Source organism: Macaca nemestrina (assembly GCF_043159975.1).
Source record: "Macaca nemestrina isolate mMacNem1 chromosome 11 unlocalized genomic scaffold, mMacNem.hap1 SUPER_11_unloc_1, whole genome shotgun sequence".
Lineage (NCBI taxonomy): Eukaryota > Metazoa > Chordata > Mammalia > Primates > Cercopithecidae > Macaca > Macaca nemestrina.
In genome coordinates, this window is record NW_027257572.1 from 624,646 (window position 1) to 648,724 (window position 24,079).

Here is a 24,079-nt window from a genome sequence, read left to right on the forward strand (position 1 = left end):
TTAGGTATAGAACCTGCAGGCTGAGGAGGCGGCAGCCTGACCCGCCTGTCAGTCATGGAAGTCCCAGAGTGCTACCAGCGTTGCTGTTAGAGCACTTGTCTGCCCGAGTTTATTTCCTCCAGGGGCACATCAGGGGCCTGCTCTGGGCAATGCAGATGCCCAGGCTCTGCCCTGGAGAAGTGGGGAAAAGCTGTTATGAGCATTTTAAAGATGGGGAAGAGGGGCCGGGCGCGGTGGCTCAAGCCTGTAATCCCAGCACTTTGGGAGGCCGAGGCGGGCGGATCACAAGGTCAGGAGATCGAGACCACAGTGAAACCCCGTCTCTACTAAAAATACAAAAAAAAAATTAGCCGGGCGCGGTGGCGGGCGCCTGTAGTCCCAGCTACTCAGGAGGCTGAGGCGGGAGAATGGCGGGAACCCGGGAGGCGGAGCTTGCAGTGAGCCGAGATCGCGCCACTGCACTCCAGCCTGGGAGACACAGCGAGACTCCGTCTCAAAAAAAAAAAAAAAAAAAAAAAGATGGGGAAGAGGGCTTTCTCTCTACTCCCAGTGGTTTCCCCTCCTTTCGGAAGCAGAATTGCAGGACAGCCCCTGCGGGCAGCAGCCAGCCTCCGCAGAGCGGGGATTCTGGGGTTTGGTCCAGCGCTGAGAAGGGGAAGGGTGGCTTTCTCTTTGGCCTGTTTCCCCCGCGCTGAGCTGCTGACCCTTTCCCAGGGAGGGACCAGGAGGCGTCTTCGATTCGGAACACTGAAGCCTGGCACACCTGAGGGGAGTTAATGGAGACGGGAACAAAGGCTCTCCCAGAGGACTTACAGCTCTCAGGCAGTGGACAGGAAGGGGCACGGCCACGGCTTCCTCTTGCACTGAAGAGGGGTGCATTTTTCCTGTTTGCTAAATGCCAGACTTGGGGATGGACCAACAGGACAGCTCGACCAGCTTGAAGGTTTTTAACAGAATGAAACAGTGGGAAAATGTTTTCAAATTTCTACCCCCCCTTCCACTTTTGTTTTAACTTAGAGGAGGTGGGTGTGGCAGTCTCAGAAACGGAAACTAGCTGTGTAATAATAATATTAATGGCACCAAGTGTATACTGCAAGCCAAGTGCTGTTCTATCTAAATGCTTTATATACAATGATTTCCTTAAATTCTCACAATAAAGCAACAAGAAGAGACACAGCCCTACAGAAGAGGAAACTGAGACACAGAAATTAAACGACTTGCCCAAGGTCATACTGAGAAAGTCATGGTGCCAGAATTCTGACTCAAACATTTTGGTTCCAGTCTTCTGCCCTTTTTTAACTAAGCAAAAAAGGAAGCTGGAGAAGAACTGTACCCGGGAGATGCCAGCAGTCTCCAAGGAGCTCCCCGTAAACATCCCAGAGGAACGGATGTCTGCCAGCAGTCTCCACCGTAGCTTCTCTTTTCCCCTTTGCAGCCTCGGAGCAGGCTGAACTCACAGCCTTGTGCACCTGTCCCTGTGCATCTTTCTCTCGGCTCTGTTGAGCGACCCATCTGGCCACACTGACTGGTGGGCAGGTGACAGACTGGCACGTAGCACGTGGGCTTTGGCATGCTTGGGGTCTCTGCAGCAGTGCCAGCTGCTCCCGTTGTGCGAGACGGCTGCCGGCAGTGTGAACAGGAGGGCCACCAGCAGCAGTGAGTCTCATCGTAAGAACACAGCTGGCAGTCCTCCGGGAGAGAAAATCTGGGGTGAGCCAGGGCCTCTGGAAAATGTGGGGTCTTCCCATCCCCCACACCCAGCCTGAGCTGAACGGAGGACAAACTAAGAGTCTGGATGTTTGGAGAGACATGAGGGATGGTCAGGTGTCAGGAGGACAGGTGGCTTTAACAACAAGGGGGGCTTACCAGGGCAGGAAGACAATCAAAGCAGCTGGAAGTAGAAATGGCAGACCACAGCCTCAGCCACTTAATGTTCACAGGCCACAAGGCAGCATCTGGCTAGTCACTCAGATCCTCTAACAGACAAACCACCAAACACACACACACACACCCCCTGGCTGGACAGACTTCCAGATGGACAGGATCCCAGGGAAACACCCAGCGGGACAAACAGACGGATTACTGACAGATGGGAAGACCCTCAGCCAGACATCCAAATAGACCTATGGCCAGAGAGACACCTGAGCCCCCCAGCCAGGCAAAGGTCAGAATCCCTCAAGGACAGGCTCCCTCCCCGAAATGGACAGAGACGTTACCCCAGAGGAGAGAACACACCACCCACCTGGTCACCCAGACCTTCAGCTGGACAACATGTCCTCCACCGGTCAGACAGACCTCAGCCTATGAGGACAGACCCTCAACAGGATCCCTGCTGCTGGACAGAGATCCTCTAGCCCATAATGACTGCCCTTAATAACCATGTGTGCTCAGGGGCTTAGCCTCCATAACTTTCCCAGCAAATGTACTTATTTTCTGAAAGCTCACTGACGCGTCTGTATTCTACCTCCCTGGCTCTCCATGGCCATCCACAAACCCTCAGAGATTACACCGAGAGTCACTGTCGTGCCCTGAGCAGAGCTCTCCATGACTTTCCAGACTCTTCTGAACCTTCAGTTACTAACACTTTAAATCCCAATGGCCCCACGATTACTTTCACTTCTTGTCCCAGGTATCCACTGGCCTCCCAATGACTGTCATTAATATCCACTGACACCACCCATGAACATCCAAGGGACCCCAGCTGACTTCCAGTGAATTCCCTATCACCGCCATCCTAAATGATTACTACTGACCTCCGACCTCCCTTAGAATGCTCCAAGATGAAACTGATAAATGATGACCATGGATTTCACAGCGACCCCTGCAGACCTCACAATAAATCAAACAGCCCTGGCTGCTGACCCCACAGACCCGCTTTGATCCCTCCATCCCTTAAGCCAAGGTCAGCAATCCACACCTTGTAGGCCACACACACACACTAGAATAATTCATGACACATGAAAATTACATGAAATTCTAATTTCTTTGTTCATAAAGAGTTTCCCTGGGACACAGCCACACTGTATACTGTCTGCTTTCACGTGCCACAGCTGAGTTAAGCGGCTGGGGCAGAGATAGCAAAGCCAAAACCACTTCCTACCAGGCCCTTTAGGAAAGTGTGCCTTCAACACTCGGATGGCTCCTAGTGAATTAAATTCACCACCTGACATCCTGCCCCTGTTGACCCTTCAAAGACTCAGGCACACATCCAGGCCCCAATGCTACCTTTCAACCCCTCAACGACCTCCAACCAGTGTCCACTGACGCCCGTTCCACTGACACCCCCTCTTAATTCTTCCCACCTGGGCGAGAAGGGTGCTGACCTAGGCCTGTCCTTGAAGAGACCCGGGTGCCGGTCCGTTCTCTCCAGCCTCCCCTCGGTGATCCCGGAAGCCAGCTCGTCTCTAACCTCCGCACCCTTTCCGCGGATGGGCGTGAAGGCCGAGCGCCCGGGGTGGGGCCGCGCGGGCTCCGAACACCGAGGCTGGGGCGCCCTGCCCGCCGCCGCGCGCGTCCATTGGCTGCCCAGGCCAGGGCGGGGGCTCCGTCTCCGGCCTCCGCCTCCCGCGGCGTCCACACTCGCGGCGGCCGGGCTGGACCTCGCTGGCCCGCGGCGCCATGAGCCGCAGTCTGGACGCCGCGCGGAGCTTCCTGGAGCGGCTGGAGGCGCGGGGCGGCCGGGAGGGGGCCGTCCTCGCCGGCGAGTTCAGCGTGAGTGGCGCGCCCCGGCCCTGGCCCCGCGGACTCCGGTCCTTCGCCCCCGGCGGGCTCTGCCTTTCTGTCTCGGCGTCCCGGGTGTCTCCCCGCCTCGGGGATCTCTCCGTGTGTCTCTCCCCAGCGCTTCTCTGTCGCTCTTACTGTCTCCGTGTTCGCCCTCTGCCCACCGGCCCCGGAGCGCGGCGCCCGCGGCCAGACCTGGACAGACCGTGCACACCCTCCTGGTGTCCTCGCGCGCCCGGAACAACCTGGCTCGGGCGGGGCGGGCGGGGCGGGCGCCGCAGGGAGGGGGGCGGCCTTGCTACCCCGGACAGCCCCGGCCCCGCCGCTCCTGGCGGCCTGACTGTCCCCTGTGACCGCAGGAAGGAAGGGGCTGCAGCAGGGCGAAGAGGAACGCGGGGGCCGTGGCGTGGTGAGGGGGTGAACGCGGGGCCGGAATCCGCGTCCGGGCCCGAATCCGCGTGTGGTCCCGGCGGTCTACCTGGCCCCTCTGGCCTCGGCTTCTCCCTGGTGAAATGGGGACATGAATGACCAAACTGGCCTGAGGATTAAATGGTGCGGGTGGAAAGCGCTTAGCACATACTGGGCGCGCACTTCGCAGGGGCCAACGTCACTGCCTATAAAGATTCTAAACGTGGGCCAGGTGCGGTGGCTCACACCTGTAATCCCAGCACTTTGGGAGGCCGAGGCGGGAGGATCGCTTGAGCTCAGGAGTTCAAGACCAGCCTGGGCAACACAGCGAAACTCCTTCTCTACTAAAAATACAAAAATCAACTTTGCGTGGGCACGCGCCTGTAATCCCAGCTACTAGGGAGCAGAGACAGGGGACTCGCTTGAACCTGGGAGGCAGAGGTTGCAGTGAGCTGAGATGGTGCCCCTGCACAGCTGAGATGGTGCCACGGCACCCCAGCCTGGGCGACAGAGTGAGACCCCATCTCAAACCAAACCAAACCAAACAAAAAGTCTAAACGTTACAATACGGGTAGTGCAAGCCCAGCGTTAGGAAGGCGCACGCAGCATGCTAGGCACTGCACACTACGGTCAATGACGTGTTTAAAGTGTAATAGCTTATAGCTTACGTACCAGACATAGAAACATACCTTACAAATGCGTAAACTGATATATGGTGATGCATATCAAGTTTAGCAATATATGACAAACACATAAAAATAGTATAAATGACCGTTTATACAATAAACATTGTATAACTGCGTAAAACAATACAACAAATGAATATAACAAAGATTATAATTTATAAAATGACCAAAGTTATATAACTTCGTAAGTAAATATACAATATGTAGCAGATAATTATCAACCTAAGTAATTTACACACATGTAGAAACATTGTATATAAGAAACTAAGAAATGCATAATAAATGTAAAATACATAATTACACAATATAAGAATGTGTGTAACAAACGTAAACGTAATACCCATGTGATATATGACATCAGGCGACTGGGTGGGTTCTGAACCGTGCACAGCGCCCAGGGCCTCACATGCCAAAGGCTGGGTGGTGAGGGCACCCCTATCCCCCAAGACTGCCTCCCGCATGTGCAGGAATCACTGGGCTCTTCTAGGTGTTCCCACTACACAAGGGCATCATGAGGGCTTAAATGACCCAACGCACCAAGTAAAGCACTTAGAATAGTGGCTGGCACACACTATTCTAAGTGGCATGGGTGTTACTTATTATCATTGAGATTATGAATACCTGACGATGATGGTAATACGCAATTCACTAAACATTATTATAATCTCCCAGTAACACAGTACCTATGGTATCTTGTACATAATATGTTATCCATTATAATGCCTATGCATTGTACATTCTCTTAGGTTTAGTTATATAACCCTTAATATATTTCATCGCAGTTATTGCTTACAGGACAGTGTTACAGATTGAGTGTGCAGGGGGTGGGTGCCGAGAGGTCTGAGTTCAATCCTCACCGTGTGTCTTCCTGGTTGGGAACTTCCATAAGTCGCTGAACCACGTGGTGCCTAAACTTCCCCGCCTGCACAATGGGGGCCTCAATAATAGTACCTATGTCGTAGGAACCTGTGATTATTACATGCCCTTAGCACAGAGACTGGCACAGAGAAGGTGCTCTGAGTCGCTATTTCTGTATCATTATTATTAGGCGGGCCCGGTGCCATCGGGGTCTGCACTCACCTCCCCAGGCCACTGGCTTTGTATCCTGCGCGTGCCTAGGTGGCCCGGGACTCTGACCCGGCTCCTCTCCTGTCTCCTCCCCTCCCTGGCCCACTCATGATGCTCTACCAGGACATCCAGGCCCGCTCGGCCGCCTGGAAGGCTGATGGCATGTGCTCCACCAAGGCGGGCAGTCGGCCAGAGAACATGAGGAAGAACCGCTACAAAGACGTGCTGCCATGTAAGTCGGGGCTTCCGTAGGGAGCCGGGGCAGCCGGGCACGCACCGCCACTGTCCAGGTATCAGTGTGCACTGGAGTCACCCACTGCGCTCTCCTCCCAGAGCCTCACCCTCTGCACTGCTCAGCAGCCCACTGGGGCACCTTGGTGGGATCTCTGCAGGTGTGTGGTCCCCTGCTGGCTTTCAGCCAGGGGGCTGTCAGACCCTCGGTCACCCTATCCTCCCCAAACTCCACGTTTCTCACCTTATCTGCTGACAGATGATCAGACGCGAGTAATCCTCTCCCTGCTCCAGGAAGAGGGACAAAGCGACTACATTAATGGCAACTTCATCCGGGTGAGGGTTGGGGTCACGGAAGGAGGTGGACTGGGAGTGGCCGGGGGGGGGGGGCAGCAGAATCTCAGTAGTGAATTCGGCCTTCACCAGGGCGTGGATGGAAGCCTGGCCTACATTGCCACTCAAGGACCCTTGCCTCACACCCTGCTAGACTTCTGGAGACTGGTCTGGGAGTTTGGGGTCAAGGTCAGCACTTGGGGGCAGGGCACAATGGTGGGGTCAACATCTAAGTAACCCCTCGGCATTTCCCTGGCCCCCTCACCCAAATCACCTTCCTCTCCCCTGACCCACCTTGTCTAGGTGATCCTGATGGCCTGCCGGGAGATAGAGAACGGGCGGGTAGGTGTCCTCTGCCCCCAGGTTTCATGTCCTCATGCAGGGAGGAGGGAGGAGGGAGGAGGGATCTTGCTAGCTCCTCCTTGACCCCAGGACTCGAGGGTCCAGCTCTTGGAGTGACCTTACTGTGGCTCTGTGGGAAGCCCCATTGTTGCTCTAAGTTTCTGTTGATCTGTTATTCATCCCCCAGTGTTAGCAACCCCTCTCCTGCTGGGCTTCCCAGCCATTTCACACCTTAGACCATAAGGCCCTATTCTGACTTCTTCCCCTGTAGGCTCTGATCTCTCTTTCCACCTCTCTCCTCCTTATTCACTCCACTCTAACAACTCTGGTCTCTGCTGTTCCCCACATGTTCAGGGATGGCTCTGCCTCAGGGCCTGTGCCTTGGCTATTCCTTCAGCCTAGGACATCCTTCTCCATGGCTTGCTCTATCACCTCCTTCAGGTTTTTGCTCAAATGTTAAGTCCTCAGTGAGACCTTCCTGGGTGGCTCTTCACACAATTTTAAACTCTCAGAACTTCCACTCTCCCTCCTTTGTCCTACTTTTCCTTTTTTCTTCACAGCTCTTGCAAACTCCTAACACACTGGATAATCTACAAATGTATTATGAACATTGTTTATTCTTAATCTCCCGATTTAGAAGGTAAGATCCGTAAGTCCAGGGATTTTTGTTTTGCCTGTTAACATAAATTAGTTAAATAAATAAATGCATGTCAACAATGAAGGCTGAAGGCACATAGCTTCATGTGGTTTCTACATTCTTGCCTGCTCCATGGATGGGGTGGGGGTTCCCTGGGGTGACTAGCTGATGGTGGAGACTGTATGATCTGTACTGATGTCTCTTTCTCATTCCTGATTTTGGTAATTTGTGTTCTCTCTGTCTTTCTGTTTCATCTCTCTATCTTGCTATCTCTTTTTTCATGCTCCTACCTCTTTTTTGTAAACAATGTATTAGAACACAGCCACACTCATTTATTTACGTATTGTCTATGCCTGCTTTTATGCTACATTGGCAGAGTTGAGTAGTTGCAAGGTGAATAAATTATATGGCCTGTAAATTCTAAAGTATTTATCTGACCCTTTATAAAAGTGTCAGCCAATCTTTGGACTAGAGATTTTTTATTATTTTTTCAAAGAAACTGCTTTGGTTGTATTCATTTGTATTCATTTTCTCTATTGATTTTTTCATTTTCTACCTTTTTTTTTTTTTTTTTTGAGACAGTCTTGCTCTGTTGCCCAGGCGGGAGTGCAGTGGTGCAGTCTTAGCTCACTGCAACCTCTGCCTCCCAAGTTCAAGCAGTTCTCCTGCCCCAGCCTCCTGAGTAGCTAGGAATACAGGCACATGCTACCACGCCCAACTAATTCATTTTCTACTTGAATTTCAAGTGTACTTGAAAACAACATGTATTCTGCTTTGGTTGGCTGGAGTGTCCCATAAATACCAATTAGGTCAATTGACAGACTTTTTTGAAAGACACTTTTGTATCTTTACTGTGTATTTTATATCTTTACTGATTTATTTTCTCTAAATATATCGATTGCTTAGAGAAGAGTGTTGAAATTACCGATCCTCTTGTTCAATAAATATCGATTAGGTCAAGTTTGTCAACAGCACTATTCAAGTCTTATTTCTGACAATTTTTTTGGTCTACTTGTCCTATTATTTGCTGAAAGAGGAATGTTGAAATCTACTTTAATATTCTTTCAGTTTTACTTTCCATGTTTTGAAACTTTATGATTGAGTACATATACATTTAGGATTATGTCTTCCTAATGATTGGATCCCTTTTCTAATATGTAATGACTGTCTTTATTTCTGTTAATATTTTTTTCTGAAGTATACTTTGATATTAATATAGCCATTTACATTTCTTTCTTTTCTTTTCTTTTTCTTTTTTTTCTGAGATGTAGTTTCCTGCTTGTTGCCCAGGCTAGAGTGCAATGGCGTGATCTTGGCTCACTGCAACCTCTGCCTCCCAGGTTCAAGTGATTCTCCTGCCTCACCCTCCCAAGTAGCTGGGATTGCAGGTGCCTGCCACCACGCCCAGCTAATTTTTGTATTTTTAGTAGAGACGGGGTTTTACCATGTTGGCCAGGCTGGTCTCAAACACCTGACCTCAGATGATCCACCTGCCTCAGCCTCCCAAAGTCCTGAGATTACAGGCAGGAGCCACCGCCCCCTGCCTTAAATTTCTTTAGAGTTTGCATACGTCTTTTCCCATTCTTTTACTTTATATCTATGTTCATCTTTAATTTTTAGTGTGTTTCTTGTAGGTGGTGTATCGTAGGGACTTCTTTTTTTTTTTTTTAAAGAGAGAGGGGAATGGAGTGGTGCAATCATAGTTCACTGTAACCTCAAACTCCTGGGCTCAAGTGATCGTCCTAGCTCAGCCTCCCTAAGGAGTTGGGACTGCAGGCATACATCACCATGCTTGATTAATTGTTTTTTATTTCTTGTAGAGATTAAGTCTTACTGTATAATCCAGGCTGGTCTTGAACTCCTGGCCTTAAGCTGTCCTTCCACCTCAGCTTCCCAGAGTGCTAAGATTATAGGCATGAGCCACTGCATCTAGCCAGGACTTACTTTTAAATCTAATTTGACAGTCTCTGCCTTTAATTGGAATATTTAGCCTTTAATGTAATTATCAATAATGTTGGGTTTAGACCTACCTTTCTTGCTATTTGTTTTCTATTTGCTCTGTTTGTTCTTTTATTCTGTCTTTCAGAGTGAGAATTTTTTATTAATCTATTGCATAGTAATTATTCCCTTATTAGCTATACATCTTTATTTTAAATATTTAGTGGTGGCTTTAGGGTTTACAATATATATCTTTAACTTATAGTCTATAGTCAAATAATATTATACATTTCATGTAAAATGTCAGAACTTTACTGTAGTATATTTCAATTACCCCTTTCCATACTTTGTGCTATTGTTACTATATATTTTAGTTCTATATATAAAATATACACCAAAGTACACTGCTATTATAGTTGCTTTAGAATATCCTTTTTAAACATCTGTATTGATTGATATACAATTCAGTCATTTAAAGTGTACAATTCCATCATTTTTCTATATTCCTGAGTTATGCAACTATTACCACAGTAAGTTTTTGAACATTTTCATCATTCCATAAAAAAATCCAGGCCAGGCATGGTGGCTCACGCCTGTAATCCCAGCACTTTGGGAGGCTGAGGCCGGTGGATCACGAGGTCAGGAGATCAAGACCATCCTGGCCAATACAGTGAAACCCTGTCTCTACTAAAAATGCAAAGATTAGCTGGGTGTGGTGGCACGTGCCTGTAATCCCAGCGACTCAGGAGGCTGAGGCAGGAGAATAGCTTGAACCAGGGAGTTGGAGGTCACAGTGAGCCAAGATCGCCCTACTGCACTGCAGCCTGGCGACAGAGCAAGACTCTTGTCTCTCAAAAAAATAAATAAATAAAATAAATAAATAAATAAATAAACAAATAAGAAAAAAGAAAAAGAAATCCTATATCCATTAGCAGTCACTCCCCATTTCCCACCAACCGTTACAGCCCTAGACAATCCCTAATCTATTTTTGTCTTTACAGATTGCTTACTTTGGATATTTCATATAAATGCAATCATATAACATGTAGCCTTTTTTTTGCCTAGCATGTTTTTTTTGTTTTTGTTTTTGTTTTGTTTTGCTGAAGACTATTCCATTGAATGGATCTGTCACATTTTACTTATCAGTTGATAGAATTTGGGTTCTTTCTACTTTTTGGCTATTATGAACAGCGCTGCTATCAACACTGATATACAAGTCTGTGTGTAGATGTGTGTTTTCATGTCTCTTGTGTATTGCTGGGAATTGCTGGGCCATATGGAAACTCTATTTTCAACATTTTGAGGAACTGCCAAACTGTTTTCCACAGTGGCAGCATCATTTTACATTTCTTCGGCAGTGTTTGAGGGTCCCCATTTCTTCTCCCCGATGCTTGTTACTGTCTTTCTGTTTTTATAGCCATCCTAGGGGATGTGAAGTGGTATGCCATTGTGTCTTTCTTTAAATGATGCAGTAAAATATACATAACATAAAATTTGCCATTTTATAGATGCTCAGTGAGCAATGTTAAAAATAATTTTGCCATTTAAACAATTTCAAGTGTACACATAAAATTTGCCATTTTATAGGTGCTCAGTGAGCAATGTTAAAAATAATTTTGCCATTTAAACAATTTCAAGTGTACAATTCAATTGAATTAGGTACCTTTCCTACTGTAACCATTCCTACTGTCTATTTTCAGAACATGTTCATCATCCCAAACAGAAATTCTGTACTCATTAAACAATAACTCCCCATTCCCCCATTTCCAGGCAGCCTCTATTGTCCTTTCTGTCCCTATGAATTTGCCCATTCTGGGTACCTTGTGCAAGTGGAATCAAGAATACACTTATACAATACTTGTCCTTTTTTCAAGGTTCATCCATGTTGCAGTGTGTATCAGAATTTCACAATTTTCAAGGCCAAATAATATTTCATTGTATATATATATCACATTTTGTTTATCCATTCACCTGTTGGACATCTGGGTTGTTTGTACCTTATGGCTATTGTAAATAATGCTGCTACAAACATTGGTATACGGGCTGGGCACGGTGGCTTACGCCTGTAATCCCAGCACTTTGGGAGACCAAGGCGGGTGGATAACGAGGTCAGGAGATGGAGACCAGCCTGGCTAACATGGTGAAACCTCATCTCTACTAAACATACAAAAACTTAGCCGGGCATGGTGGTGGGCACCTGTAGTCCCAGCTACTCGGGAGGCTGAGGCAGGAGAATGGCGTGAACCCATGAGGTGGAGCTTGCAGTGAGCCGAGATCACGCCACTGCACTCCAGCCTGGGAGACAGAGTGAGACTCCATCTCAAAAAAAAAAAAAAAAAAAAAGAAAAAATTGGTGTACAAGTATCTGTTTGAATCCCTGTTTTCAGTTCCTTGGGTATACACCAAGAGTGGAATTGCTGGATCATATGATAACTCTATGTTTAACATTTTGTTTTCCACAGTGGCTGTACCATTTCACGTTCCCATCAACAGAGAGAGAGAGAGGGAGGGACATGGGTAGTTTAATGACAGGGATACGGTCTACATTGTTAGGCTATCTTCTCTTTGGGAACATCATAGAGTATACTTACACAAACATAGAGGGTATATACATTTTTATTTATATGTATTTTTTCATATGGAAAACCAAATGTCCCAGCACCATTACTGAGTATCAGTCATTTCCCCAACTAAATATGCAATGTCAATATCAAGTGCCATGTGTCAGGTTTCTACATATACTCCATTATAATCTATGGCACCACCATCGTACATGAGATCTGTTGTTAACCAAAACATCGTGTGGCATATGACAATGACATATATGTCACCCTAATGGTGGTTTTGGTCTTCATGTGCTTATTCGTCCATTTGTATATCTTCTCTGGACAAATGTCTATTCAGGTCATTTATTCATTTTAAAATTGGGTTTTTTGAGGTTGTCTTTTATTATTGAGTTGTAAGAGTTGTAAGAGTTATTCTGGGTATAAGTCCCTTATCAGTACATGATTTAAAATGTCTTTCCCATTCTGTGGGTTGTCATTTCACTTTCTTGATGGTGTGTTTTGAAGCACAAACATTTTGTGAAATTTTAATTCCAATCTATTGTGTTGCTGTGCTTTTGGTGTATCTAAGAAGCCGTCGTCTAATCAGAGGCCATAAAGACTTACTCCTGTTTTTCCTTCTAAGTGTGTTGTAGTTTTCTTGCTTACATTTAGGTCTCAGATTTACTTTGGGTGAACTTTTCTACGTGATGTGAGATAGGGGTCCACATTCCCTCTTTTGCATGTGACTATCCAGTTGTTCCAGAACCATTTGTTGAAAAGACTATATGCTTTGCCCATTGAATGGTCTTGGCCCCTGTGTTGAAAATTAATTGGCCATAAATATAAGGGTTTATTTCTGAACTCTCAATTTTATTAAGTTGATTGATGTGTTTATCTTTGTGCCAGTATAACATAGTTTTGATGATTATACCTTTGTAGAAGTTCTGAAATCAGGAAGTATGAGTCTTCCAAATTTGTTCTTTTTTCAAGATTGTTTTGGCTATTTTGGGCAGGTCCCTTGCTGTGCAGAAGAGTTAAACATAGCAAGCATAACTGTTTATGCTTAGAAAGGCCTTCCTGTAGACTCTTGGGCGGCCTCTAGAAACCTAGCTTTCTGGTAACTGTGCTCACTCTGCCTAAACTGTCAACACAAACAATATGCTTTATGCAGAACACCGGTTCTTCTGCTGGTGGTCTGACATTTTGGTACAGCCTCGGCAGAGTGTGCCTGCATGCTGTGCAGACGGCGCCCCAGTAAAAATCCTGAGCACTGAGTTTCTAATGAACTTCATTATAAAAGACCGTTGGGTTTTGTCAAATTTTGTTCTTCACATCTATTCAGATGATCATTTGTTTTGTATTCTACCAATATGGTGTATGACATTGACTTTCATACATTGAACCAATCTTACATTCCTGGGATTAACCCCACTTAGCCATGGTGTTTAACACTTTGCCAGTATTTCGTTGAGAATTTTTGTTTCTATGTTTGTGAGATATTGGTTGGTAGTTTTTTTTTCTTGTGATGTCTTTGGTTTTGGTGGCAGGGTAATACTTGCCTCACACAATATGTTGGGAAATGGTTCCTCTCAGTTTTTTGCAAGAGTTTGTGAAGGGTTGGTATTAATTCCTCTTTGATAAAATTCACTAGGTTATTTTTTTAAAGATGTTTAAAATGAGAGAAATATCTTTTACATTTAGCCACTTACTTTTCTCCCTACTCTGCTACTTTGTGTGGATCTGTATTTCCATTTGTATCGTGTTCCTTTTGTATGCAGAGCTTACTTATTCTATTTATTTAAGAGTTAGGGTCTCACTCTGTCACACAGGCTGGAATGCAGTGTACAGTCACTACTCACTGCAGCCTCAAACTCCTGGGCTTAAGCCATCTACCCACCTCAGCCTGCCAAGTAGTTGGGAGTACAGGTGTGCCACCACACTCAGTTAATTAAAAAAAATTTTTTTTTTAGATACAGGCTAGTTATGTTGCCAACACACCTAGCTAATTTTTTTTTTTTTTTTTTTTTTTTTTTTTTTTTTTTTAAGATATAGGCTATGTTGCTCAGGCTGGTGTTGAAGTGGCTGTAAGCAATCCTCCTGCCTTAGCCTCTCTAATAGCTGGGATTACAGGCAGCAGCCACGGTCTGTAAGCATCTGAAGAGCTTACTCTAACATTTCTCAGAGTACAAATTTGTTTGTGATTAATTCCCTCAGCTTTTGTCTGAAAAGGTTTTTAGCATTTTTAGGATATTATACCATTGACGTGCAGTTTCTGACAAAATGTTGCTATAATTCTTAACTTTGTTCCTCAGTATGTGATGTGCCTTTTTGGGCGAAATGCTTTTATGATTTTCTCTTCTGGGGCCCGGTGCAGTGGCTCATGCCTGTAATCCCAGCACTTTGGGAGGCCAAGGCGGGTGGATCACTTGACGTCAGGAGCTGAGACCAGCCTCATCAACCTGATGAAATCCCGTCTCTACTAAAAATACAAAAAAAAAGTTGGGTGTGGTGGTGTGTGTCTGTAATCCCAGCAACTCGGGGGCCTGAGGCAGGAGAATCGCTCGAACCCAGGAGATGGAGGTTGCAGTGAGCCGAGATTGCGCCACTGCACTCCAAGCCTGGGTGACAGAGCAACTGTCTCAAAAAAAAAAAAAAATCTTCTTTTTCAGTAATTTGATCATGATCTGCCTTGGTGTGACTTTCTTTAGGTTTATTCTCCCTCTGATTCATTGACTTTCTTGAATTTGTGGATTCATAGTTTCATCGAATTTGGGAAAATTTTCACCTATTATTTCTTCACATAAATTTCTGTTATCCTCCCTTTCTCCTTTCCTTCTGGACTCCATGTGCACATATACTACACTGTCTGGTATATTTCTACAGAGAACTGATTCTCTTCATTTTTTTCATTTCATTTTGAATTATTTATATGGCTATGTTTTTATGTCTATTGATCTTCTTCTAGTGTCTACTCTGCTATTAGTGGATTTTTCATTTCATACATCTTATTCTTCTTTATAAATTCCATTCAGGTATTTTTTCTATCTTTCATTCCACTCTGCAGCATGTTCATGTTTTCCTTTTCATCTTTGAGTATATTTGTACTAGCTCTTTTAAGATTTTTCGCTTCTTTCCTGAACTGTCATTTCTGGGCCCTTTCCTACTGACTGATTTTTCTCCTGGTTATGGGTCACAATTTCCTGCTTCTTTGTATATCCAGTACAATTTTATTGGATGCTTGATATTTTGAATTTTGCACAGGTAAGTGTTGGATTGTTTTCTTTAGAGTGTTTTGCCTTTTCAGGAACTTTTGGATGGCTGATCAAGTAGCCTCTGTTCTAGAATTAATTTAGCCATACTTCTCATGTGTGGTCATTCTAGGTTCCCTACTAAATGCCCCTTATAGTTGATAATGCCTCTACACTCTAGCTAGAGGGAATGTGAATTCTTTCTCATAGTGAGCTCAAGGAAATGTTCATTGTACAGATCCCTACTATTCTTTCATGGGAAGTTATTCTTGCCTGGCCTCATGGGGTTTCATGCTGTATATATTCAGATTATTCAACCAAAGAATCAAGGAGGGGACTTCTATGCAAGTTTTTCTTTTGTTTTTATTTGCATAGCTCTGTTCCTTGCAGGACTCAGCCCTGCAAATTCTAGCTGCCTTGGCCTCCTTGAGCTATGGTCTCTGGCTCAACTCTGTGGGATCGTTAGACTCATGTCTTACAGCCTGGTGACACTTCCATGCAATAAGCCAGAGTGGTCTGTTCAGTGACCACATTACTGCAACGCCTGCCAACCAGTGTCTGAAAATAGCGGCTCATGTATTTTGTCCAGTTTCTAGCTGCTTACAGTGGGAGGGTATCCTGGACTGTATTTCCCCTGCATGGTCAGCAGCGCACCTCCACTGGGTCTGCATGTGTTTAATCTGATGGCTCTGTTGGCTGGCCTCTGTTATAGGTTATAAGTATAGCTGCCTGTGCTTACACCACGAGCACTTGGGGTGTCTTGTGGCAGGATTGAGCTGGCTCTAAAGCGGACTCCCTCTTCTCACTCCCTGCCTTTTCTCCCTTTCCTTCTGCAGAAAAGGTGTGAGCGGTACTGGGCCCAGGAGCAGGAGCCGCTGCAGACTGGGCTTTTCTGCATCACTCTGGTGAGCTGTGGGAGGTTTCAAGGAAGATTCCCAGGGTGGAAAGGCTTTGGGTTGGGCCTAAAAGGATGAATGATTTAACCCACAGTCCACTCACACTGCAGGAAACCCTCTGGTGTTAGCCTGCAAATAGTTAGAACTTAATATAGGGATAGCCTTTGCTTTTTTATTTTGGCTACAATCACAGTTATCTCTGTCATGTAAATGTGCCTGGTTAGGTTCTTGAAAGTCTTACTTCTCTTACCATTTCAAAAGAGCTTGGGGGAACTCTCAAGTCATACATACAGTTAGTACTTAATAAATACAATAGAAGTTTCAGTTTAGAACAAAATCATCTCTTTTCACTGCAAAAGGGCTTGTGTTTTTATAATAGTTCCTCTTTTTCTCCTGTGTCAAATGTTTCCTTAATGAAAGCTTTGGGGAAGTTTGGGCTATATGATTTTTTTTTTTAAACGGAGTCTTGCTCTGTCATCCAGGCTGGATTGCAGTGGCGCGATCTCCACTCACTGCAAGCTCTGCCGCCTCCTGGGTTCACACCATTCTCCTGCCTCAGCCTCCTGAGTAGCTGGGACTACAGGTGCCCGCCATCACGCCTGCCTAATTTTTTTGTATTTTTAGTAGAGATAGGGTTTCACCGTGTTAGCCAGGATGGTCTCGATCTCCTGACCTCGTGATCCGCCCACCTTGGCCTCCCAAAGTGCTGGGATTACAGGCGTGAGCCACCGCCCCCAGCCGGGCTATATGAATTTTTAAAATGTTTTATGTATTTGATTTTTTAATCAGGAATGCTTTGCTTTCTATAAATGTCTTTTGGTACCTGTGATCTTTGTTCTCCTCCCTCTTACTTGCCCCACCCCCCTTACTCAGATAAAGGAGAAGTGGCTGAATGAGGACATCATGCTGAGGACCCTCAAGGTCACATTCCAGAAGGTACTGTGAAAAGGAAGGAGGAGGCAAAGGGGCTCCTGAAAGGGGAGGGATTTCCTCCCCTGTAAAAATGGGCATCATACTAGTACCCACCTCCTCAGTTATCCTCCGGTAGATATAAATGGAAGATGCCTAGAAGTGGGCCTGGTGTATAGTAGGTACCCAATTAATGCTTTTTTTTTTTTTTTTCCTAAGTCTTTTGCTCATCTTTTTCTGTGTTTCAGGAGTCCCGTTCTGTGTCCCAGCTACAGTATATGTCCTGGCCAGACCGTGGGGTCCCCAGCAGTCCTGACCACATGCTTGCCATGGTGGAGGAAGCCCGTCGCCTCCAGGGATCTGGCCCTGAACCCCTCTGTGTCCACTGCAGGTTCTGGAAATGGGCTTCAGGAGGGTCTGGTGAGGCAGAGGCGACAGGGCAGGGAGGGGAGTGCAGGGCATGGGGCTAGTCTTATAGTCTGAGTGCCTATTTTGAGAACCTTGCTCACCTCCATGGACTATAATTGTGAGTACTTGTTCAGCATAGACTCAGCTGGGGAATAAGCACACAGCCGCTGCTCAACAAAATGTAAGTGATTAAAAAGGTTTTCCTTGCTCAGATATCTGGAGATTCTGGGAATCAAGAGGCTCTGCAAGGGATCCATTAGGACCCTCACCCCCATCCCCAAATGCCCTGTCTAAAAGGGGTTGTGGTCAGGACCTGACCAGGCACGCTCTGATTCTCTTGTCAGTGCGGGCTGTGGGCGAACAGGTGTCCTGTGCACCGTGGATTATGTGAGGCAGCTGCTCCTGACCCAGGTACGATGCAGGCATCCTGTGTGTGCAGTGTGCTGCCCATGACCTCGTGTCCTGCTCAAGTGCCTTGTCTGTCTGCCCCAGATGATCCCACCTGACTTCAGCCTCTTTGATGTGGTCCTTGAGATGAGGAAGCAGCGGCCTGCGGCCGTGCAGACAGAGGTGAACGCTGGGTCTCCTAATCTTCAGGGACAGTGGCCCGCTGCTGTCATTCCCTGCCTTCCCTTCCTGATGGTCCCTCACCCCAACAGGAGCAGTACAGGTTCCTGTACCACACGGTGGCCCAGATGTTCTGCTCCACGCTCCAGAATGCCAGCCCCCACTACCAGAACATCAAAGAGGTACAGAGGCCCCTTTCCCACTCTCCTGTCTGCCATCAGCACCCTCAGAGACCAGGACCCCAAGCAGGGTCCAGCCCCCGGGACTCCCGGAAGCAGGCACTGACTATGACATCCACCTGTGCTCTCCTCCGGGCATCCTTATCAGGCTCTCCCTTCTTAAGCTTTCTCCCAGAGCCCCGTGAGAGACCTGGCCAGCTTCCTCCCTCAGGAGCCTCCCCTCTTGTTTTTCCTCAGAATTGTGCCCCACTCTACGACGATGCCCTCTTCCTCCGGACTCCCCAGGCACTTCTCGCCATACCCCGCCCACCAGGAGGCGTCCTCAGGTACCCGGCTCCATTCCCACATTCTTCCCTGCCCAATTTCTCAGGCTAACCCCTTCCTCATCCTTGGAACACCAGTCCGTTCCTTGTTCACTTCGCCAAGTGCTCTCTGGCCCCTTCTTTAAATTGAGCCCTGGGAACCCACTCCAAGATGATTCATTTATCACAGTGGTCCCCTTGCCTCTGCCTCTAAGGCTTGCCCTGCCTTCTGAGTTAGACCTTTCCTGGATCCTCCAATCAAACCTTAATTCAGGTAGCTCACGCCTGTAATCCCAGCACTCCGGGAGGCCAAGGAGGGTGGATCACTTGAGGGCAGTTGGAGACCAGCCTGGTGTAACATGGTGAAACCCTGTCTCTACTAAAAATACAAAAATTAGCCAGGCGTGCTGGCGGGAGCCTATAGTCCCAGCTACTTCGGAGGCTGAGGCAGGAGAGTCCCAGAAGGTGGAGGTTGCAGTAAACGGAGATTGCACCACGGCAGTCCAGCCTGGGCGACGGAGCTAGATCCTGTCTCAAAAAGCAACAAAAAACAATTCAGCAAATAATTCTAGATGCCGCCCTCTTGTCAGGCTGCACGTTGAGTGCTGCGGGCATGGGACTGAGCCGCCTTGCAGCGGAGACTTAAGGCTCTTGTCCTTGCGGCCATCCTTCCCTGTCCTCTATGCCACTTCCGCACTCTCGTATTCAGTAGACACTGACACAGAAATGACCACCCCTCAAACCAGCACTGCTCCAATTACCTTTCAGGCCGACCCCGTTCCTCCTTCATCCACCTAACGTGCAGAGCGCTAGGGACACAGAAGCGAGGCCCCCCACCCAGGGAGCCCTGCCTCCCGTCTCCCGCCTCGACGGGAAGGAAGCCCGTGGTTTGCGCACTGAGCAGCCTCCCCACTCCCGCCCTGCCCAGCGCCGCCGTTTCACTTCCTCCCGGCCCTCCCTGCCTGCAGGAGCATCTCGGTGCCCGGGTCCCCGGGCCACGCCATGGCTGACACCTACGCGGTGGTGCAGAAGCGCGGGGCTCCAGCGGGCGCCGGGCCGGGACCGGAGACCGGGACGGGGGCGCGCAGCGCGGAGGAGGTGCCGCTCTACAGCCAGGTGACGCCGCGCGCCCAGCGGCCCGGGGCGCACGCGGAAGACGTGCGGGGCACGGTGCCTGGCCGCGGTGAGTCGAGGCTTGCTCCTTCTCAGGGCATCACCTTGCTGTGGTCCGCGGGACCCCGGCGGCCGTGAAATCCCCCAGCCCCCATACTAACCTGGCCACGCCCCGACGCTGACGTCGCGGCGTCCCTGGCCACGCCCCGGAAGCGCCCCCTGGCGGTCGCGGTCCGGGTCCCGGGGCAGGTTCCGGGCGACACTAGCGGGCTTGTCTCGGCCGCGCCCAAAGGCTGGAGGCTGCGTTCGGGGTGTGCCGCTTCTCCCGCCAGGCGCCCTCGGCCCTCCTCTTCGGGCCTCGGAGGAAGCATCCCCGCCAGGGGTGGGGTCTTGGTACTCCCTGGGGCTTCCGGAGCTGACTCGTGTTGGGGGTCTCCTGCCCTCAGTTCCTGCTGACCCAAGTCCTGCCGCATCTGGCGCCTACGAGGACCTGGCGGGTGGAGCTCAGACCGGTGGGCTAGGTAAGTCAAGGAGAGCCTGGGCTGCCGGGACTTTGCTGCTTTGAGTGAACCCCGGGAGTCTGGGGTTGAGGGATGGGGCATGGAGCTCAGTCCTGTGGATGTGGCTGCAGTGAATCAGAAGGACCTGGAGGCAGGGGGATGGCCGTCTTCGTGTTTGCCGGCCTCCGCACACCTCAGCTTCGTCATGAGACCCACGGCACCCTTCCTTTCCCAGGTTTCAACCTGCGCATTGGGAGGCCGAAGGGGCCCCGGGACCCCCCTGCTGAGTGGACCCGGGTGTGAGTCTGCGCCAGCTCCTGCCTGTTGCCTCGTGTGAGCTCGGACTGCTGTGTGCAGAATGGAAACAGTGCGCCTGAATCAAAATAAATGTTTCTCAGGGTGGGAAATGCGGGGGCTTTGCCCGTGACTGTAGAATTCAAAGCTTGAGGCTGGAGGAGGTAGGTTTGGTATAATGGCTGGTGAGGCTGCACGGAGCAGATTCAAGAAAGAAGATCGGGAAGGGGCATGGCCCCCGAGTTATGAAGGGGAGAATGGACAGATGAGCTTCCAGAGACTTCTCACCACATAACACACTAGTCCATCCTCAGCACCTGAGCCTGCCTCACTTGAACACTCAGGGGACCACACAGAGAAATGGATGGACCCCTCGCCATCCAGGCAGACCGATAAAAAGACTTCCAGATAGGCAGACAGACGGGTGGACCACCAACCTGGACAGCCAGCCACACCTTCAGAGATACAGTCCACAGGTGGACAAAGGGACCCCCAGCCAGAGAGACCACCAAACAGAGCCCCCAAAAGACAGACACCTCTGCCAGCTGGACAGCCGGGTGGACCCCTAAGTTAGACAGATGTAAACAGATCTCCAGCTGAACAGATACACAGACTTCTCAGACCCTACCCCCATCCCCCAGGTGGGCTGGCTGGCTGAAAAGACCTTCTGGCCAGACAGACTCCTAACCAACCAGATGGACTGCCAGACAGACAGACATCAGCCACATGGAATCCTGACATCCCAGCCAGCCAGCCAGACTCTCATCTTGATGGGTGAACCCCAGTTGGTTGGTCAGATGTGATCCTCCAGATTGACAGAGAAGTCCCCCAAATGAGTACATATCTCCAGCTATTCAGACAGATGGACCCCCAGCAAATCAGGCCCTATCTAGACCCCAGCCAAACAGACCCCCCAACCAAACTGACCCCTTGCTGTTCACACAGCCTCCCGAGTAGCTGGGACTACAGGTCTAATTTTTTTTTTATTTTTTAGAGATGAGTTTGCCATGTTGCCCAGATTAGTCTCGAACTCCTGAGCTAAAGCAATCCTCCTGCCTTAGCCTCCCAAAGTGCTGAGATTATAGGTGTGAGCCACCAGGCTCAGCCCTCTAAGATTTGAAACACTTTAAATGGCCCTAGCAGGTTTTATCCTGCTAGGATAAAACATTAAGCAGCTGTTAAAAAAAATAAAAAATAAAAAAAAAAAGGAAACCGCCTCTGTGCACTGGTGTGGACAAATCTCCAAGTCACTGCAAAATGGAAAAATATAAGATGCTCTCTCCTGGAACCTCAAGGGTCCCGCCCCTCTCACCTTGAGGTCTCTGGACCTCTGACTGACACTGTGCCTGCCCAGGTCCCTGTCTGTACCGCCACAGTACCCTGGGTCCCATGTCCACCCCTGTCCTGCCCTTCTCTGGGTGAGGGCTGGCCTTCCCCTGCCTCTGCCTGGCTGCATCCTTGGTGGATCTCAAGTGCCTTGGCATGAACTCCACTCTCCTGCAGCCTTTAATCAGGGTATGATGGGGGATGTGTTCATACCCCCCCCCACCCCACCCCTTGGCCGGGTGATGCTGAGATGTGGATTTTTAACAGTTCCCAGACTTTTCCAGGAGGCTTGGGTTGGGTGGCCACAGTGGGAGCTGGTGTGATATACCTTCGCTGGCCGCCTTTCCTTCCTGTTCTCTGTGCCCCTACTTCCCACTCTAGAACTGCCCTGTTTCTCTGTTTTCATGAAAGAGCTGGCCCTGTGCTGCTTCCCACTCTCCCAATGCCCCTGCCTCTCCTGTGAGCCTGCTGCTGGTGAGGTTGGTGCTGACCTCTGTGTTGCTGGATAATGAGTCATTTATCTCTGGAGGAGAGGAAAGGCAGGTCCTCCACAGCCCTGATAAAATCTCCAAGTCTTGCAGTTTCAGGTCCTTCTCCTGGGATGCAATCCTACTGCCTGCCCAGGTGGCACGGTCCACATCCCCTCTTCTTGGGAATAGGGGCATGGGAAAGTGACAGAAGATACTGTTCTGGCTGCTGTGTTCACTGTGAGTAATAAATTGTCCATTTCCCCGATTCAGAGGTCTGTGTTTGTTTGTTTGTTTGTTTTTCTCCCAAGATGAAGTCTTGCTCTGTCACCCAGGCTGGAGTGCAGTGGCGTCATCTTGGCTCACTGCAACCTGTCTCCGCCTCCCGGGTTCAAGCAATTCTCCTGCCTCAGCCTCTGGGCTGAGTAGCTGAGATTAAATGCATGCACCACTATGCCCAGCCAATTTTTGTATTTTTAGTAGAGATGGGGTTTCACCATGTTGTCCAGGATGGTCTCGAACTCCTGACCTCGTGATCTACCCGCCTCTGCCTCATGAAGTGCTGGGATTACTGGCATGAGTCACTGCGGCCGGCCTTGGTCTGGTGTTTTGTACACATGTGCATGTGATGTGGAGCTGTGCAGGCCATCTTGTCAGCGTGCGAGGAGGGTTCAGTCTCTGAGCCTTCTTGGTTTCTGACTTCAGACCCAGTAGCCTCCCTCCTGGCCCAGCATGGCAAGCACAGTTTCCACTTAGACATTTGCCCTGGTTATTCTCTCTGCCTTGGATACTTTTCTCCCAGATTCTGCCTCTAATATATTTGAACATTTACCTCTTAATATTGTTTTCTATCTGTCTCTCCTGACAAGAATGTAAGCTGCATGAGGGCAGGAGTTTGTGTTTGGTTTCCAGCTACTGTCCCAGCTCCTAGAACAGCGCTGACACATAGGAAGCATGTAGGCTGATTTATCTCACACCGTTTATTCCAGGCTTCCTCACTTGTAGTAAAATATGATACCTTGTCTCAAATGTTCTCTTCCCCTTTCCAGACCCAGGTCTTTGCTCATGTAGATCACTGCTTCAGGCTGACATAAAAACCGTTCTCTTGTTAGGAAAGCTCAGCAATGGGAGCGGCAATCCTCCACCCGTCTCCTGCTCTCCTACAAGTCTTTCCTGGAGGTGGTGGGTTGAATGGTGGCCCCCAGAAAGATAGGTCCAAGTTCTAACTTCTAGAACCTGTGAATGCAACCTTATTTGGAAAAAGGGTCTTCGCAAATGTAATTAAAACACCTGGAGATGAGATCATCCTGGATTTAGGATGGGCCCTAAACCCAATGACTGATATCTTTATAAGAGAAAGGAGAGGGAGATGCAGAGATGGAGAGAAGAAGGTCATTGGAGATGGAGGCAGAGATGGGGGTGAAGTGTCTGCAAACCAAGGAGTGCCAAAGATTGCCAGCAAACCGCTGGGGGCCAGGAGAGAGGCCTGGCCGATTCTTCCTCACAGACAGTGGAGGGAACCACCCTGCTGACACCTCAGTTTGGGACCTCAGAATTGTAAGAGAATAAACATCTGCTGTTTTGAGCCACACGGTTTATAGTCATTTATTATGGCGGCCACAGGAAAGTCACACACTGGGTATCCAAGAATGCAAGGCCTGGCCGCTCCTGAACTGGGCATCTCAGGGCTGTGTTTGCAATAGGACACCGCAGTAGGTGATGTTTCCCTCTGGATATGCCCTGAGCTCAGGGCTCCTCTTCCGCAGTGCAGCCCACTGGGTGCACCCATCTGTCTGGGCTCTCACAAACCCCCGTGGGGCCACCATATTTGTGTTGCTTTGTTTCTGACCCAGTAGGGGCAGTGAAGGCTCAGCTGTCAGTGTCCGGGTAGGATCGGATCTGATGACGCCTCCTTTTCACAGGAGTTAGTTACTCCTCCCTCCTTTCCGCTTTCAACATCC

At 48.7% G+C, this 24,079-nt stretch overlaps 1 protein-coding gene across 1 annotated transcript; it reads left to right on the forward strand.

The window, feature by feature from the left end:
* Positions 1-3,568: 3,568 nt before the first annotated feature.
* Positions 3,569-23,707, forward strand: LOC105466247 (protein tyrosine phosphatase non-receptor type 18). Its single transcript, XM_011715270.2, has 15 exons — positions 3,569-3,711; positions 6,006-6,114; positions 6,373-6,449; positions 6,540-6,635; positions 6,750-6,788; positions 15,994-16,062; positions 16,927-16,989; positions 17,211-17,353; positions 17,715-17,781; positions 17,863-17,940; positions 18,030-18,119; positions 18,354-18,442; positions 19,387-19,601; positions 19,978-20,052; positions 20,267-23,707. The coding sequence occupies exons 1-15, from the start codon at positions 3,619-3,621 to the stop codon at positions 20,332-20,334; spliced, it is 1,371 nt and encodes a 456-aa protein (XP_011713572.2). The 5' UTR covers positions 3,569-3,618; the 3' UTR covers positions 20,335-23,707.
* Positions 23,708-24,079: the final 372 nt, after the last annotated feature.